This window comes from Anas acuta, chromosome 18 (assembly GCF_963932015.1).
Source record: "Anas acuta chromosome 18, bAnaAcu1.1, whole genome shotgun sequence".
In the NCBI taxonomy this organism is placed as follows: Eukaryota; Metazoa; Chordata; class Aves; order Anseriformes; family Anatidae; genus Anas; species Anas acuta.
In genome coordinates, this window is record NC_088996.1 from 8865280 (window position 1) to 8881909 (window position 16630).

The 16630-nt window shown below is 38.4% G+C and overlaps 1 protein-coding gene across 4 annotated transcripts in view; it reads left to right on the forward strand.

Annotated features, from left to right (window-relative positions):
• CA10 (carbonic anhydrase 10) overlaps positions 1 to 16630 on the forward strand; it is a 200016-nt gene that overhangs the window by 25155 nt on the left and 158231 nt on the right. For all 4 annotated transcript variants that reach the window (XM_068655020.1, XM_068655021.1, XM_068655019.1 and 1 more), the window contains one exon: positions 12283 to 12357. In XM_068655020.1, the coding sequence (XP_068511121.1) occupies positions 12283 to 12357 (75 nt within the window). The remainder of the gene's footprint in view (positions 1 to 12282; positions 12358 to 16630) is intronic.

Here is a 16630-nt window from a genome sequence, read left to right on the forward strand (position 1 = left end):
CCAGTTTTGTCATCCAATTTTGACCCTAGCATCTGTCTAACAGGGCTCAAAACCAAGCTTACAGAGTCAGTAGTATTGTTCGTTGTGTAATTGTATGGTCACCCAGCCAGATGTAATGGACTTTGATTTGTGTGCATTATTCATCAGCCCTCACTGTTTCCCTGGTGGCTAGTGCAGAGTTTTCATGAACAGCTCGGCAGGCATTTGTGTGAAGCGAAGAACTGTGGTGTGCAGCATTCAGCCAGTTTCTCCTGGCTGCTGCTGTGATGATTTTAGTATCTGAGACTAATGTCAAAATGTCTTAATATTTTTTTTTTTCTTTTTGGAAGGGGGCTACAAACAAAAGTTTGTTTTTGTTAGATTAATTTCACTATTCCAAATATCCTGTCAATCTCCTGGATAGTTTGCCTAACATTCAGAAGGCTATTGTAAGTGGACTTAGAGTTTATAGAGTAGCTGAGATGTTACATATAAAACTTGGTGTGTTCTAGTGGGAAGGGCAAAGGGCTGGAATTAACTTAGTTCCTCCAGTCTGACTTCTGCTAGCACTGTCACTGACTTCCGCAGGCATTTCCACCCAGCCCGTATCTCTTTGTGCTCCTTACTGCCCAGGCACAGACCAGCTCTAATCCTGCAGCTGTAGAGCCAAGTTAGCCTGGTGCTGCTGACAGGCGGAGCAGTCTGCAGCTGCTTGGATATCTGTGCCGTGTGTGACTGCAGGCAAATCCTAGTAAAGGCAATGTCAACAAGCCAGTTGTCAGCAGAATGTGGTTGGTAATTTCCTTTCAGGAGTGCAGACGCTTTGAAGTGGGCACGCTGCTTGGCTGCAGCTTTTTCATCTGTACCTGCAACCAATTCTGCATACATAAATCAAAGGCTTAAGTGACAGGCTGAAACACAGAGAAAGAAGCAGGTACAGGACACGAGGGCCTGATTTCTGTTAGATGCTATGTTTACGGACTAGGTCTGTAGTTCTGCATATCCTACTGTTCTGTTCCCATCTCCAGTGCTCAGTATATGTGGAAAGCTCAGCAGGCATTTATTTGTGCATAATCAGGTATGGGATGTCTGTGTCTCCAGGGTATGTAGTGTTTTCTGCAGGCAGCTGCACAGAAGAATTTGCCAGAGTTACTCTCAATTGTTCTTTGAAGCATTCACTGATAAAAATTTAAAATAATAAGGATCTTAACTGAAAGAAGGAAAGCTTCTCTGAATTGCCTTGCATTTGAGGATGTTTTTCCCTGTCTCTGGTATTTTGAAAGCTGCTGTTCTGGGGCTCATGGGCTTACTGCTAAGGTAGTACGTTACTTTGTAGTACTGTGCTGTGGTTGAGTTTAGGTGGAGATTTAGTGGGTATCTACATACATCAATAAATGGATAACTGTTCAGCATGATTATAAATTAAATGATGAGGGCAATGAGTATTATCGATGGACAGGTTTTCCTGTACTGCCATCATATTCAGTAGTTTGCTCAGTAGGTGGTGGGCAGCTGGTGTTTGTGGCTGAGCTACTGGGATGATCCCATCTGCAGCTTGTCACCAGTTCTGCCCCATGGAGTGTAAAGGAGGCAGGGCTTTCACAGCTCCTAGGATTTCCTTCTTTTTTTTTTTTTTCTTTTCAGTCAAGGTCTCAGCCAAAGATGAAACACAGAGCAATAACAAGGTTTAGCACAGAAGTAGACCTTGAGAAGTTTTCAGAATAAAGGTAAACATAAATAAAATATGGAGGAAACCTGGCTAGCAGATGCAATACTGTCTGGTTTTCAAAGGACACTGGAAACTGCCAGGCATCTCTGCTTCAGATATGCAGGGCCAATGAGATGGGAAACATACACATTTAAAAGCTACAGCTTCCATTTCCAGTCCTGACTTGGTTTTGTCCTCACTAAAGAAAATTCTTTCCTCTTGCTACAGGCAAATATATAAGACTGTCTGAAACTTCTGTGGGTTTTGACTTGGAAGAAACAAGAACACACAGATGAAAAGAAGGAAAGCTAGGAAATCCCTGATGAAACCTTTGCAGTGGCATATTTCTCCATACAGTTCTCTTAAACTAAATATATTTTCTGAATTCTTGACTCTAGTGTTTTTTCTTTTTCTTTTATCTTTGTCCAAAGTCTCATCTCTCAAAGACAAGGAGAGCAAGCTGTGAACAACAGAGATAACCAAATGAAGGTGTTTTTTTTGTGTTTTTTTTTTTTTTTTTGCCTACCTGGGATTTCTACATCAAAAATTGAGAAAGCGATTAAAATTCTAAAACAGCAAAACGAAGCAGGTACAGGCATTGCAGCCAGTGTGAAATGTCTTCCATCTTAACTTCAAAACTGAATGAGAGGCAGAGGAAAACAGAAAATCACTGCTTTTGACTCATGGCTGAAGAAGTGGCTGAGGAGGATGCATAGGGAACACCTTTGCAAGGACCAAGAAGCCAAGAAATTTAGTAAGGTTTGGAAGGATAAACTGTTCTCTACCATCACCTAAGGTAGACATAGCTGCATCATTGACATAGCTGCATCATTTCTAGCCAAGTGTATTGTTGCTTGGAATAGGGTGGTTGTTGTAAATGTTTCTTAAATAACAGAATAGTAGCGGAGTGCCAAAATAATGCTGCTATCTCAGGAATCAGTCCAGAGAGGGGGAAGGGTACGACTTTGTCCAGCATCAGTGGATAAATACAACTATGGACAGATGGATGATAGAAGTAATCTCTGAGGGATATTCCACAGAACTGCAGGGAAGCAAAAATGGTGAGGAGAGGCAGAGAGAGTGATTTGTCTTCTTTCAAGATTGGGAGCATGATGAAGTTTAAAAAAAAAAAGTTTCTATTTTCTTGACTCTCCATCATTTAGGTTACAAGGAAGTAAGTGGATTGAGGGTTTGATGACACTACTTTATTTTCTTCTCTACTTTACTAAGTTGCCTCTGGTATCATAAATTCAATTCATGCAAAGTAAGTTAATGCTGTTGATACACAGTGTTCATGTTTGTCTTGTGGCCAGGTTAAATACTTCAGGGATTCTGAGCTGTGCACTTTGTTTTATTAACTGATTTGGGGTTCATTAATGATGTAGTGGGTAAGTATACTCTCAGTTTGTGACCTTCAATACCTTTTTATGATGCAGGGCCAGTCTTTCCTTGCTTTTTGGGGTCTCTAAAAATCTTTTCTTGTTCTGAGTTGCCCTTGTATCTCACAAGCAGATATCTCTCTTCAGTCCTTTTTCTTGCCTCCAGTAATATACACTGATTTTTCACAGTTTTCCAGGAATGGAGTGAAGGAAATGTATATATAAACCCTGTATTGTTAACATGGGCCTTGGAGTTTTTGACAGTTTGCGGCATCTCAGCATTTGGTTGCACACAATTAAACCCAATGATCCTAACCCTTTTTGGCAGTTTAAAGGGAATTTAATGAATTCATTGCTATTTAAGACTCCTCTACTCTTGTCATGTGTAGTGATGGTGATAGGCATAAACCGGGCTTTTCTGAAAGTCTGCACAATGTAGAAGCCTTATTCTGAGCAGATCAAAATCTACGTCAGTCTGAAACAATACTTTATGTTGAAAAATACTTCAAAATCTTTTTAACACCACTGAAAGAATTTATGGTGTAATCTACTACTCATTGACATAAAGGCTGTCACTTTTAAATTCAGAAAAATTAGATAGAAAGTTGTGAGGGTTTTTTTTGTATTCTGTTAAGAAATGTCTAGTAACTGTAACCAAGAACCACTTTCTGCTAAGAAACTAATAAACTGAAGTGGTGATGAAGAGCAATTGCAAGAAAGTCACATTATGATGGGTTCAATTTTCTGTTTTGATACCACTGCCTGAAATGGATCCATATCTTGGCTTATCCTCTGACATTAGGTTTCTTCTTGATGGTGGCAAAGCTGTTATTATATGGTCAGAAAAACATTTTTTGACTTTTTGATCTCTGAAAACATCAGGACATAAGGTTTAAGTGCTGAGGATTTCAGTAGTCCAGTGAGCTGTGAGATGATCTGGATTAGTGCCCTGACTATCAACCCCAGTATGCCTAAAAATCTAGGTCTCTGAATCCAATTCAGCGTAATCAGAATAATTTTGCCTCCCCTCTATTATCTTTTGAATGACATTGTGTTGTTGCAGTTGTTTATATGCAGCTTTGTTAGCCAGGAGAACACGACTCCTCCCGTCTCAGGAAAGTGCGTCATTTGGTATTACCTGAAGTTAGAGTAACGTGTGTGTTAGGCCTACAGAGTGTCATTTATAGTTCTGCTAAGTTTTCAAGGGTAATTAGAGGCAGCCTTCTTGCTTCTTTTTCATGTATGTCCCCACTGTTAAGACTGTGGAAATATGTGTAATAGGATTGGTTAAGCATTTGTTAATTCTTTGCATATGACGTAGGCCTCCAGAATGTTCCCATATCACATTGTGGACCACAAGGTTTCATGAAGCTGTAGAATTCAGTGTGATATGAGGCTGCTGTGTATTCTGTAGGATCAAGCCCCTATTACTGATGCCATGCCATTTGTCTTGAGGTTAATTGGAAGACCTTTATTTTTACCCTTGAGTTTTCCTAAGCAGTGACAAATATTAAATTCTGGGCACAGCTCCCTCACGGGAAGAATGCTGAAGAAATCATTTTTCTTTACTGTAGCCAAGGAAAAGAATAAAAAAGATCTGCCTATGGCACTTAACAGGACGGTCTCTAACTGTTTGTTCTGTTACTGGTTGGTGACTTTATGTTTAGAGAGTACAGAGAGCAAGTAGGGTCATAAACTCGATGAGATGTCAATATCATGTGTGCTCCTGTGGAAGGAACTTAGTGGTTTCCTTTTAAAGGAAGCCCTATTAATTTAGCATTAATAATGTATTGAAGTATAAAGGCTCAAGGATATTGAGACCATTGCTTTGAAGTTGCTGAATGTCCCCAAACTGCATTGAAATTAATGGAGGTGGAGGGCATGCAGCACAATATAAAGTAAGAGTTATTTCAGAAGTTAATATCACAAGATGTCTTGCTTCTTCTTACTACATTATTTTATAGAGCTTTTCAGACTTTGTATCTAGACATGATTAAGCAACTGATCAGAGAGAAACTACCCCATCGATCACAACACAGAATAGACTATGCTGTGTGCTGATACTCATAGAGGAAACTCTGGAAAATGGTGAGAGCCAAATAGTGTTAACAAGGTTTAGGACCCATGAAACCCTAAGCATGCCATCAGTGACTGTCTTGAAATGAAAGGTGCGGAGTCTCTGGCTTACCGTTTTGAATTTCTTGCACCGCTTACAAACAGTATTTTGTTCTAATTGCTGCAATAGAACTATGTATTTTTCTCCTGCATTAATTTAATTGCTTTGATTTCTTACAGTAGTTCAGCTTTGATGCAGTTCTGACTCTAGCGCCAACCATACCTCATTCAAAAACAAAGTGAATCCCATAGATACCTCTGGGATCTGGGTAAGAAGAGGGTCACGTCCAAAGTTGATAAATTTCTGGGTAGAACTCTGTCACATCAAACAAATCTGCTCAGCTTTCCTGGACAACACAGAGAGCTATACTGAAGTTCTCTATTTCTTAACCCCTTCAGAAGTTAAATTTTACTGAAGGAAAATTAACCCCCAAAAAAGTATTTTAAAAATTGAAGCAAAAATTATTAAATGGAACAGCATCTTAGCATTCCAGCCATTAATGCCGAAAACTACTTGGAGAGGGTAACATACTGTCTTTGACATTATGTGGACTTCATATTTTACATGTGCATTAGTCACATTAAAAGGATGTCTTTACAGGGATGTTTGATGTTTTACAACTGGAGTTAGGAACAGTATGCAGGTTTCATGTTAAATTGGGCGCAGTGACATAAATTCACCCCGCAGTGCAATCCATCATTTCCATTGGTATAGTTTGGTGCTCAGGGAGGAGTACATCAAAGGGATTTCAACTTTTTCTCACTAAAAGCTTTAGATACAAGAAAATTTAATATTACTTCAATATATTAGAACTTAAACAACAGTTGCATGATTGGGCAAATACCCCTTATGGAAAAGTGCTTATTACAAGTTAGGACCCACCACCCAAAACCATCTATTTATACAGCTGCCATTAACAAGCACCTAATAAGCACAGTTTCATGTGATCCCTTCTACTAAATCCTGCCGTTTAATTTCTCAAACACAACAGGATGATAACTGGTATTACAACTCATGTTTACTGGTAGGTAAGTGGAAGTGCATAGTCACAGAACTGAGCTGAGCCTTACACACACATCGCACATCCTGCAAACCAGGCTACTGCCAGGTACTACCAAAGTTTTGCAGAGTTCTGGTTAAACAGTGGTGTAAGAAGAATGCTTTTTTTTTTTACTCTGGGCTTAAGTAGTTGCAAACATCTTAGTTTAAGGTTCTTCAAGCAGAATTTAGTGGCTCTGGACACTTGGTGGCTCTCATCAAAAGCCAACTACACAGGGAGAGTAGATGCAGCTGTTAGCTATACTGCAATATAATGCCACGTAGTTTGTTACTACTGCCTGCATACATATCAGCCTGCTCATATGAAATCTTACCCTTTGGCCCAGGTTTTTAATTGTAGTCATACTGGAACACAAAATTACAATAAGTAGAAAATACAGAGAATAGTCAAGTCTCTGTGCCATAGCAGAGTTCCCATGGTAGTACTTTGCTTTTGCCCTCAGACATGATAAAAACAGGTCACGTCCCTTTTGCCTGTGTTGAATACTGTTTGCAATTCACAGCAGCAGTGAGAGCTTTTACACATGGGGACAGTGGAAGAAGGATTTATGGAATTGGAAAGTATTAACTTAATGAAAGAGCATTTGCATGTTTTCTGAGCAAAATGTTATCCAGGAAAAAAAAAATCTGGCATAGCTGATGAAAGCATTTTATTTATTGATCCCTTTATAATCCTTTGTTTTGTTTTTCCTCCCTCATCGTATGGTGATGCATACAATGTAGGCTGTAGTATTCATAAGCAGGCTAACCTTTCATGTCCTGTAAGTATTCATTTATAAATGATGCTTTATATAGTGCCTGAAGTGCATGTGTTGTTAGGTTTGTTGTGTTTTCTTAATATATAAAAGAATACATAAAATGTCTTAAATAATAGCTACAATTATGTACAGACTTGTTTTAAACAAAGTGAACATTAATTTTAGAAGGCTGAATCTTAAGCTAATTGCATCTGCTTAGCTCCCCTGCTGTCTGGTCCACTTTAAACATGTCTATTCCATTTGCTTTAAGAGGCCTTTGTTGGTGTGAGCCAAAAGCTGGTACTTGTATGATTCAAGATGTCAAAAATGATTGTTTAGATTGAGCAAGTCTGTGTTCCATCCAGAATTTGGGCAACACATCCTTGGGCTTAACAGTGTGCAAAAGATACATATAAAATGTAATAATTAAAACTATGAATTTAAAATAATTACAAAGTGTGTACATTGTCTAGCATTCTGGAAATGGAGTTTAGGAAAAAAATATTAAACTACTTTTTCCACTTTTTTTTTGTTTAAATATATATTCTTACGTATTTAATGCCAGAGCAATGCTGATCAGGTCATCAAAAGCAGACTGTTAAGAGAGAAATGTACAGAATGATTAATGTATCAATCAGAAGAGCTCAGATCAATAAAAATCAAATATAAAAAGGTTTCTCCATAGTCCAGCATTTTTTATCTGGGTGAAATGGTAGTCAAGGAATGGAGAACTCTGATCGGGCAGGATGCTGCTGGCTTATGCTCAGGTGTGGACGGCATCAGATGCAAGACATTCTATCTTTTGCTTAAATAAAGTAAATAACTAATAGTAGAATAACTTACTTATCTAATCCAAATAGCCATATTTACTGAGGGGTATTTTATTATTAATTATTGTGTTTTATATTGTGTTAGCATTAGCCATCCAACTAGATGAAGGCATCTCTGAATCTTCTTATGCAGGTATTTCAGCACCTGCATGCTGTATACAGCATCTGGGTACACTGATACACTGTTATGTGATGATTTTAAAACAGTTTGACTGAGTACACAGCTCCTCTTTGAATTGTAAGCCTACAGGTTTTAACCAATAAGCTAGACATAGGTAGCTGTTGAGTTTATATGGCATTGGCATCGTTTGGAGTTTGTGTTTACTGCACTGTAATTGTAATATAGGAAGTGCTACTTTTCTATACATGGAAGTCACAAGGAAACGAAAATGCTTGACATCTTGCAGAGGTTAGCCTTTAGTTTTACACTCCACAATAAGGCAGACCTCCAATAACCTGACAAAATGAAACCAACACGTCATTTCTGCTCTGAATAAATATCCTGTCTCCTCTACAGCAGCTGCATTGCAATAGGTCTGACATAATGGTGTTATATCCGCACGACGACTAATCTCAGATTCCAGTGATTTCAGTAGGAGGAAGAGAACACTGTAGCAAATGGAGGTCATTCCAATATCCTCTAGCACTTTGGACAAACGTGGCATTTTGGACCTTCCCTGCTAATGCAGAATACATTGTTGATGATAACATAGCTGTTGCAGAGCTACCTGTGCTCTGTTCCAAACAGCAAAGTGTTTCTTTGGTTTAGCCTGTTTATTTTGATGCCTTAGAGAAGCAATGATGCATCTTGGAAACAAAACGCACGTAAAGGTTCTGTACAAGTTCCTACTCTGGGTATTTTGAAATCAGCAGTAAAAGCATAAGTCCCTGAGGTATTGGAAATGATTTATTTTACTTAGATACTTAAACCTCTCCAGTAACACAGAATTGCTTTCTAGGCCTTTTGCCTCCCTAGTATTTTATGACAGGTCCTACCAAAACAAAGGAGCTGCCATGTAGGCGCCTCTCTATTCGGGTAGGCACACAGGAATACCAGAAGCCACAAAGCGAGCACGCATGTCTCTTTATGGTCCTCAAGCAGGAGAATTGTAATGAGATGTACAATAGTTTCTCTTTAATTGAAATAAGAAGGATGTGGAGAGAATTCTGCTATTTGCAGTGTCATGAGGTAGCGCATATGAAGAATCCTTTTCCTTGGCAATAATTCCTAAGCCATAAGGTTGAACCTGTTTATCCAGGCACAGTGCCATGCTGTCAGATGGGCACTCATACACCAATTGTACAGACCCTGTGTTGTATGGGCATCAGGTGTAAGTGGCCCAGATAGGATTCCCAGCAAGGACTGTCCATATGTCTGTTCATTCTAATTTTATATTCCTTTGTTCCATTGCTAATCCAGGTATGGGTCTGTTTCATAAACAGAGAGCAGCTTTTTTGCTCCTCTGATCAGACCACTTGCCCACTTTCAAAAGACAGATTGGGTAATGGGTTAGGAGAAGTTCTCAGAAGACACTATCTGCTTCTTGCCCTTACCAATCCCTTCTCCTTCTGCATTCAGAGGAATTAGAGCTTTATAAATCTTTTTCCTTAAGCAAAGTCCCTGCAGGACCAATCGGAGTAAATCTTTGGCACCAAGCTAGATTACATATGCACAACAGAGTGAAAATCTATGTTCAGTCACTGTGCTGTTATTGCAGGATGTTTTACCTGAACTGGTATAAAAGGTAGAGGTTTCAGGGTTCAAGAAGCCTTGGCATGGCACTGCGCATCTCCCCAGCTCCTCTCTCAGAACAACAATGTGCCTTGCTTCTCAATTTCCTCAGTGGCCTCAGTTTTCTGTGAATCAGGAGCAGCCCACCAGTGCTCTTGCTCTATCTTAGGCACTTTATATAGCTGTGGAAAAGCAGACTATTTGCTTATTGCATTCCTTTTTGTGTGTTTCATTTTCATGTATATTGAAGAGATAAGGATCTGGTATCTGGGGGAAGTGCAGAGTGATGCCAGGTCATGGTCTTCTCTGATAGCTGAAGTGATTGCACAGACATCCAATTATTTAGTACAAAGCTTTGATAATCTAATTTTCTTGCTCATCTCATGTAGTCTTTGTTTCCATACTAATGCAACAGATTTTTAAAAATATGGCAAAAATCTTAGTTTTCCTGATACTGCTTTGTGTGCGTGTGTGTTTGGCTCAACACAATGAAACAGAACTGCAGAGCTGGTGCCCTTTAATTTTGGTTTAAACTGAATACTGGACTATTTCTTTCAGACCTGGCACATATTTAGATGGGGAAAATCTATACGTTTTTCTGTTGTATATGTTTCTATAAATACTGACAAAGAACAGTTCCTTTTGAAAATTGTGGCCTCCCTGAAGTCTCCTTAAGTTGCCTGAATCTACATATATACTTTTTTCACCCTTTTATAAAATGCAGCTGCCTCTGGTTGGCTATACTAGCTTTAGATGTGTGTATCAGTAATGACCTGAATGCACTTTAATTTTCTGGGGAATTTTAAGTGGAAGAATAATTGCTGTGCTTTTTGGGACTCATATATTAGTGTTCTCTCCTATTGCTGAAGCATCCTGAAATCTTTAAGGCCTTCTGTTGCACATAACCATAAAAGTAACCTCTGTGAACCAGTGTTGGGATTCCAAAAATCACTGATCAGGCTGGGTATGAATATTTTGCTGCTCAGATATTTTGGATTGTGGGTTGGGATTTGCCATTTTCCACATGTTCGTATAGTGTAGTCCAGCACAACAAAGCCAGACACACTTTGAGTTCTCTACACAGTGATACAGAGGTTAAAAAGTGAAGGTAATGTCATCTGCAGAAAGCAAAGAGTACACAGTATGGCAGCCCTTTCAGTTTAACGTCACCATACAACTGATGGCACAAGCGTGAGTACTCCAAGGGGAAATCTACATCCAGAAGTACCCCATTCTGCTGTGTGCCCAGGCTTCTGGTAAGCAGAAATGGTTGGGCCTTCTGTCAGTATGTTTAATTAACTTCAGCTTTACTTTTGTTTCTGCAATTTACAGTCAGTTAAATCATAACTATTATTTTGTTACTGATAGAACAGTATGCAGTGGTCCTCATCTTTTATCCCTTTTAGTCTGAGTATCACATTCTCTTTGTAAGTTTTAATGACGACAACAACAATTTTATTATAATGTTGGAACTTTTCCCAGGGTAATTGTGCCTTCTGTATATAATATGTGATCTAGAAATGAAACTGCAGCAGAAATCTGCTAAATCCAGCATTTTTGTAGCTGTGTAATAGATGTTAAAATTTCTTAGACCTAGTGCAAGGGATTGAAAGTGTCTGATTAAAAAAAAAAACACAACTAATAATACAAAAGCTAGCTGAGCTTTCTGTAGCTCAGTGAAAGAGAGTTGCTCTAAACATGAAGATACCAAGCAAAACACAAGTGATGGCAGAACATTTGCATATTGTCTGATCTGCTGTCTTATGGAAATTAACCAAACGTTTATCCAGCTGTGTCTGTATATGCTTTGAAACTATTATATTCTACATTTTTGTATTAATACTTTATATTTTAACCATAAAATTTGCTTCAGTGCTGATTTCCTGCAAGTCAAGATGAAGCAATGACCTTATGGAGTGGTCAAAACCTTTCCACTCTTTGCTTCTCAGGGAATGTAGAGAAGTTATTTAAGCAACAGTCTCATCAGGGACAAATATTATCCAAAGTTTAGATTATCTTTATGGCATTCAGAATATTGGTCAAAGAAAGCTTTTATTGTCCAACTGCACTGTGCTATAGCTTACAGGATGACTGGGGTGGGGGACAACTAGTGGATGCTATGCTGCAGACAGAGGAGATGGCAGAAAAACCTCATCTTCCTGCCTGAGCAGTATAGTATGAACCAATGTTTGTAAAGCCATGGGTTACCCATTTCCATTCTGGTTTTGGAACTCAGGGCACGTGGGATGAGAGGAGAAACAGTTACAGATACAGCTGTTGCCTGCAGTTCACTCCATCACTTCTTCCTATTCAAAGTGAGAGATTACTGGAGAACTTGGAAAAGGAAGGGGAGAAACTGCTGCTCAGTCTACAGACTCGGGCTCCAATACTGACTACCGAAAATGAGTGCAGCGCACTCTTTATCTGCATTTTTATCCTGTGTTGAATTTATGGTTGACACAGAAACATTCACAAGTGTTACAAATTCTCAGTTTTTACCTGAAATTTTACATTTAGTGATCAGTTCTGCAGAAAGTATATTTTACTGTCTGAGAAACAGAGACAAGGTGCTGCAAGATACAGGCACTAACACAATTCAGTAAATTGAACAGACATCATTTGGGAACTTGAGGAATGGCTCCTCTGTTGAAGATGATATTCTATTTAGAGTTCCCAAAGTTCTTGTAATTAAATACTTCCTATGCCTTGTGTTAATTTTATGATTTGTTTATTTCTTTCTAGCTCAACAAAATTCACCAAAAATCCATGAGGGCTGGTGGGCTTATAAGGAGGTGGTCCAGGGAAGCTTTGTTCCAGGTAAGTGCATTTTAATTTTTTTTAATTACTTTATGTTTTTCCCCACTGGAATTAGTATAGTTGGGTTTGGGATAGGGTAGATTTTTTAGGTTTGTTTTTTAATACACTGCAAAGATGTGAAGTACACAGGTAATCAACATATCGTCATTAAAGGTAGAAAAGTTTTAGCAATATATCCTCTGAAGACTGTAGCTGTTTTCAGGGAAAGAGAAATTGCTTTGATGACATTCCTGTTTTCTCACAGTGAATGTGCTCTGTGTATAGAAAGAGAAAGGGTAGACTGAAAAGCAGGACTGCGCTTATCTGATGTCACTTTTATCACTTTTAGACAATCCCATTTCTACAAATATAAGTGTATATTAGGAAAGCAACAAGCAACATAATTGAAACATGAACCTAGCAAGCAAATTTCCATTGTTTTTTGTTTTCAAAACACGAAACACTGGGGGGAAAAAAGACGAAACCCTAACTTGGCTTCAGTAAGATTTAGTAAATTATTTAGTAAATAATCAGTGGGTAGCTAAAAGGATATAAATGAGCAATGCCAACTGAATTTACCTGATAGAAGTGAAATTCAGGATAGCAATAGCCCAGTATTCTCAATACTGGTAGAGTTCCTCCAAAACATTTGTACCAGGAATCCTAATGATATATGCTCCTTAAATAACCTGTGCTCTGATTAGGCCTTAGCTTGCTCTTTTCTAGCTCTCTCTTAACATTTCAGGATTCAAGCTGCCTAAGTACTAGTTGTTCTTAGACTGACTTCTTTTTATTTTGTTTTTGACCCTCATATGATACGTGATCTTTTGTGCTCCATTTCTGTAAATTATTTTACTCTTCCTTTCAAACAAAATGACTTTTTTGGGCCTTTACTGTTCCATTTGACTAGTTGCTTCCACTAGAGGGGGTGTACAGGAGACTTTAGCAATGTTCATTTTCTATTCATTGCTTACTCAGTATGCATTCACTGTATACTCCTAATGTTAACAGTGGGGAAGAAAATCTGAAAATCATAGTAACCTTTGAAGAACATGTAAATGCTTGTGGTATTCCAGTCTTAATACCATGTGAAGTTTGGGCTTGGGAACATGCTGAATATCCTTAGAAGAATCAGGAGGGAACAGTCATGACTCAGACATTCAAGATAGAAGACTTTCTAGACTAGTGCGGAGAAAGACATCCTTTCTGAAAGAACCTGGAATTACCCATGCATGTTAAATATTGGACTAACCTAGCATACATAATCAAGAATAATTGGTCCAGAAGGACTATCATGAATAGCTCACTGATGTAGCCATGCAGAAAGTAAGGGTAATCTGGGGGCACCTTCCCTGCAGAATGTCACATGTCTTTCAAATTCAACTCTACAACCTATGAGCTGCAGCAGAAGAAAGAACTCCTACAAATTTTTACAGAACAAACAACTAATTCTTTTCAGCAACTTTGGAATCTTTGACAACCACATTTAAAGCATTTCAATGATTTATTTTTATGGCTATGATCTCAGACAAACACATCACAAAGGATATGTTAGTGCATATTAAGCTCATCCATAATGCTAGCAGCCACACATCAGATCTCACATGAGATGCTAATTAACACCTGAGAGATGATAGCTGATGGGCAGCCTGAGGAGCTATAGCTGAAGGTGCTGACTGGTGCGCACTGAAGCAAGCAGCTATAACCATGTGCAAAGATGTTTCCCTTCTGCAGCTGTTTGTCCTGTCCTTGTGCTGAAAGTTACTGCCCCAAAAGCTATTAGAAAGGAGTATTTGTCCAAGCCTCTGTCATTGCAGCTCAAAATTGGCATCTTTTGTCAATTTAAGCAATGTGATCAACACAAATACAGCTGAGTATACCACAAAGTGCCTATATTAGAATATTCCACTCATAAGTTTTTCAGTTGAATACTGTTTTGGATGCATTTCAGGTCCTAACTAATGCTGTGGATCCTGCACAAATTTGTTTTTGAGCATTTCATAAAATCAAACTATACTTCATTACATTCCCCTCTCTGTATATTCTGGGACACATTTTAGAAACGTTATTTTAAATCCCTTTCCAATCATAATACCTGTAGTGGCACACATTATTTTTCTCAGAATCTTGAATTCTCAGCTTAAATTACATGTTATCAACCAGTGGCTTACAATCACTGATTTGTATCTCACAGCTAGGAGAGGATATAAGCAGAGATGAGCTACAAGGCCCCTCACAGTGTCTTCTTAACCCCCCTTCTTGCACTGCTCAACTGAGAAGAGAGTGATGGTGACTGTCAAGTTTTTAAGTTTTCCCATACTAACTGTGGCTCACGTCTGTCTTAGTGCTAAGCCTTACTTGCTAAGGGTGCAGAGTTGCTCAGCACAGGAAGGAGGGTGCATCAATGGCTAGCTGGGACTCTGTACATACCAGAGATCTTTTCTATCTCTCACCTGTTCCTAAAAGCAAAGAACTGCTCTTATGATTTAAATCATGCAGGCAAACAAACTAGGAGGTAGTGCTTTAAAATGTTAATTGAATGCAAATTAGGTTCTGAATTAAACTTCAGGGAATGTTCAAGGATGAAGAATGGGTACTCTTCTTTCAGCTTAGTGATTTGCATAATAATCAAATAATCTATATTACATACTTTCACTACACAGACTTTTTTGTATGGAATATCAAAGTAGTTCATGATGGGTTAAAATACTTCTTTTGCTGTATCTTTTGTTTGGCCGAGCTTTGCTGTGACTTTCAATATGTTGTGTATTGCAGTCATGCAAGCATTTTCTGGGTGACAAGAGCAATAATATTTCAAACTGCTCTGTACCATTTCTTGTACTTCAGATACATGCTCATAACCTTTGATACTCTTGTGTCTGACTGTATTGATTCTCTTGATCGTGTTCGTGTTTTTTTGGTAACATCATAATAGTGTGCTGTGGTATGTATAAAATACAAAGGTGGTTAAATCTAATTTGTGGTCATAGACTTCTCTTGCCAAAGCTCCATCCTGTTACCAAATTTGTGGAATATATGTTAATAGAAGGGCATGAGTGTTTCTTGTCCTGGGAAGACACTGTTTTTGTGACCCTTACTGAATCGTAGCAAGCCTGAAATTACTTTACATGATGATAATGCTAATCTTAGCTATGAGGAAGAAGCCATTTTGCTGAAGCAGATAATTTTCTTCTCCTTCCATATACTAGAAGTTTTAAAACAACTTTCACTCCAGATAAAGATCTAATTCTGCGGTGATTCATTACTGGCTACAGATCACCAAATCAAAGGCTACCCATTTCTCTGAGATGAGAAATCTGTTTTCCATAGTCCCTTTTGTAACTCGTACTGTAAAAGGGAAGAAATTGCTAGAGATTAATGCTGCTCATGCTAGACTGCTGTTGATGGGATTATGCCCTAACATAGACCAGCTGGCAAAGCTACAATGACTCAAAAGGAACACAGGGCCAGCATTTGTGAAGCACTAAGAAATTCCCTCCAAGGAGGAAATGCGTGAATTCGGTACTGATTTACAAGGAAAAAGAAGCCTGAAATATCCAACAGTTGTGGTCATGAGTGTCAAAACCTGGTATTAAAATTCCTGCTCTATCAATATGCTTTTGCTGTGGCCTGTGCAGGCAGTTCAAGTGTCCTCAGTTTCTCCTGTGTGGTCATTAAGATTTCTTTTTAATTACAAATATATGTACATGTCCAAAACTAACCTTTGACAGGTAGGTCACTGTAAGAACCACAACCATTTGTCCAAAGCCTGAAACTGAGGTACAAAACTTCACACCCACAGACATTTTAAACACCTCTGTAACCGGAGGATAGCTTAGTGCATGAGCTTTTCAGAAAGTTTATTTCATATGTTGAGGTCAGTAATCACCTAGTTTGTCTGCTTACATAATACAAAACATAAACCTACTGATTGCTACTCCTGCATTGCTCCCTTTTATACTATAACATTTCTTCTTGTCTTATTTTGGGACTTAAGAAGGCTGTAGCATTTTCACCGTCTGGTGCATTTTGCTTGTCAGTGAAAACAGTGATGCTGAGCTACAATAGCATTTTAAACAGTCTTCATGCACTCTCAAAATCATTCAGTCTAGTGCCAACTCTGAAGAATTAACCAGCCATATATAATTATTTATTGGAACAATAATAGCATTCTTTGTTTTAGAAAGCAATATATTGGAATACTTCATTTCTGCAGGGTGATAAAGCATAGATTCTGGAAAGCATTCATTTATTGATTGGAACTTAGGTTAGTACGTACAATATTTCAGCTTTG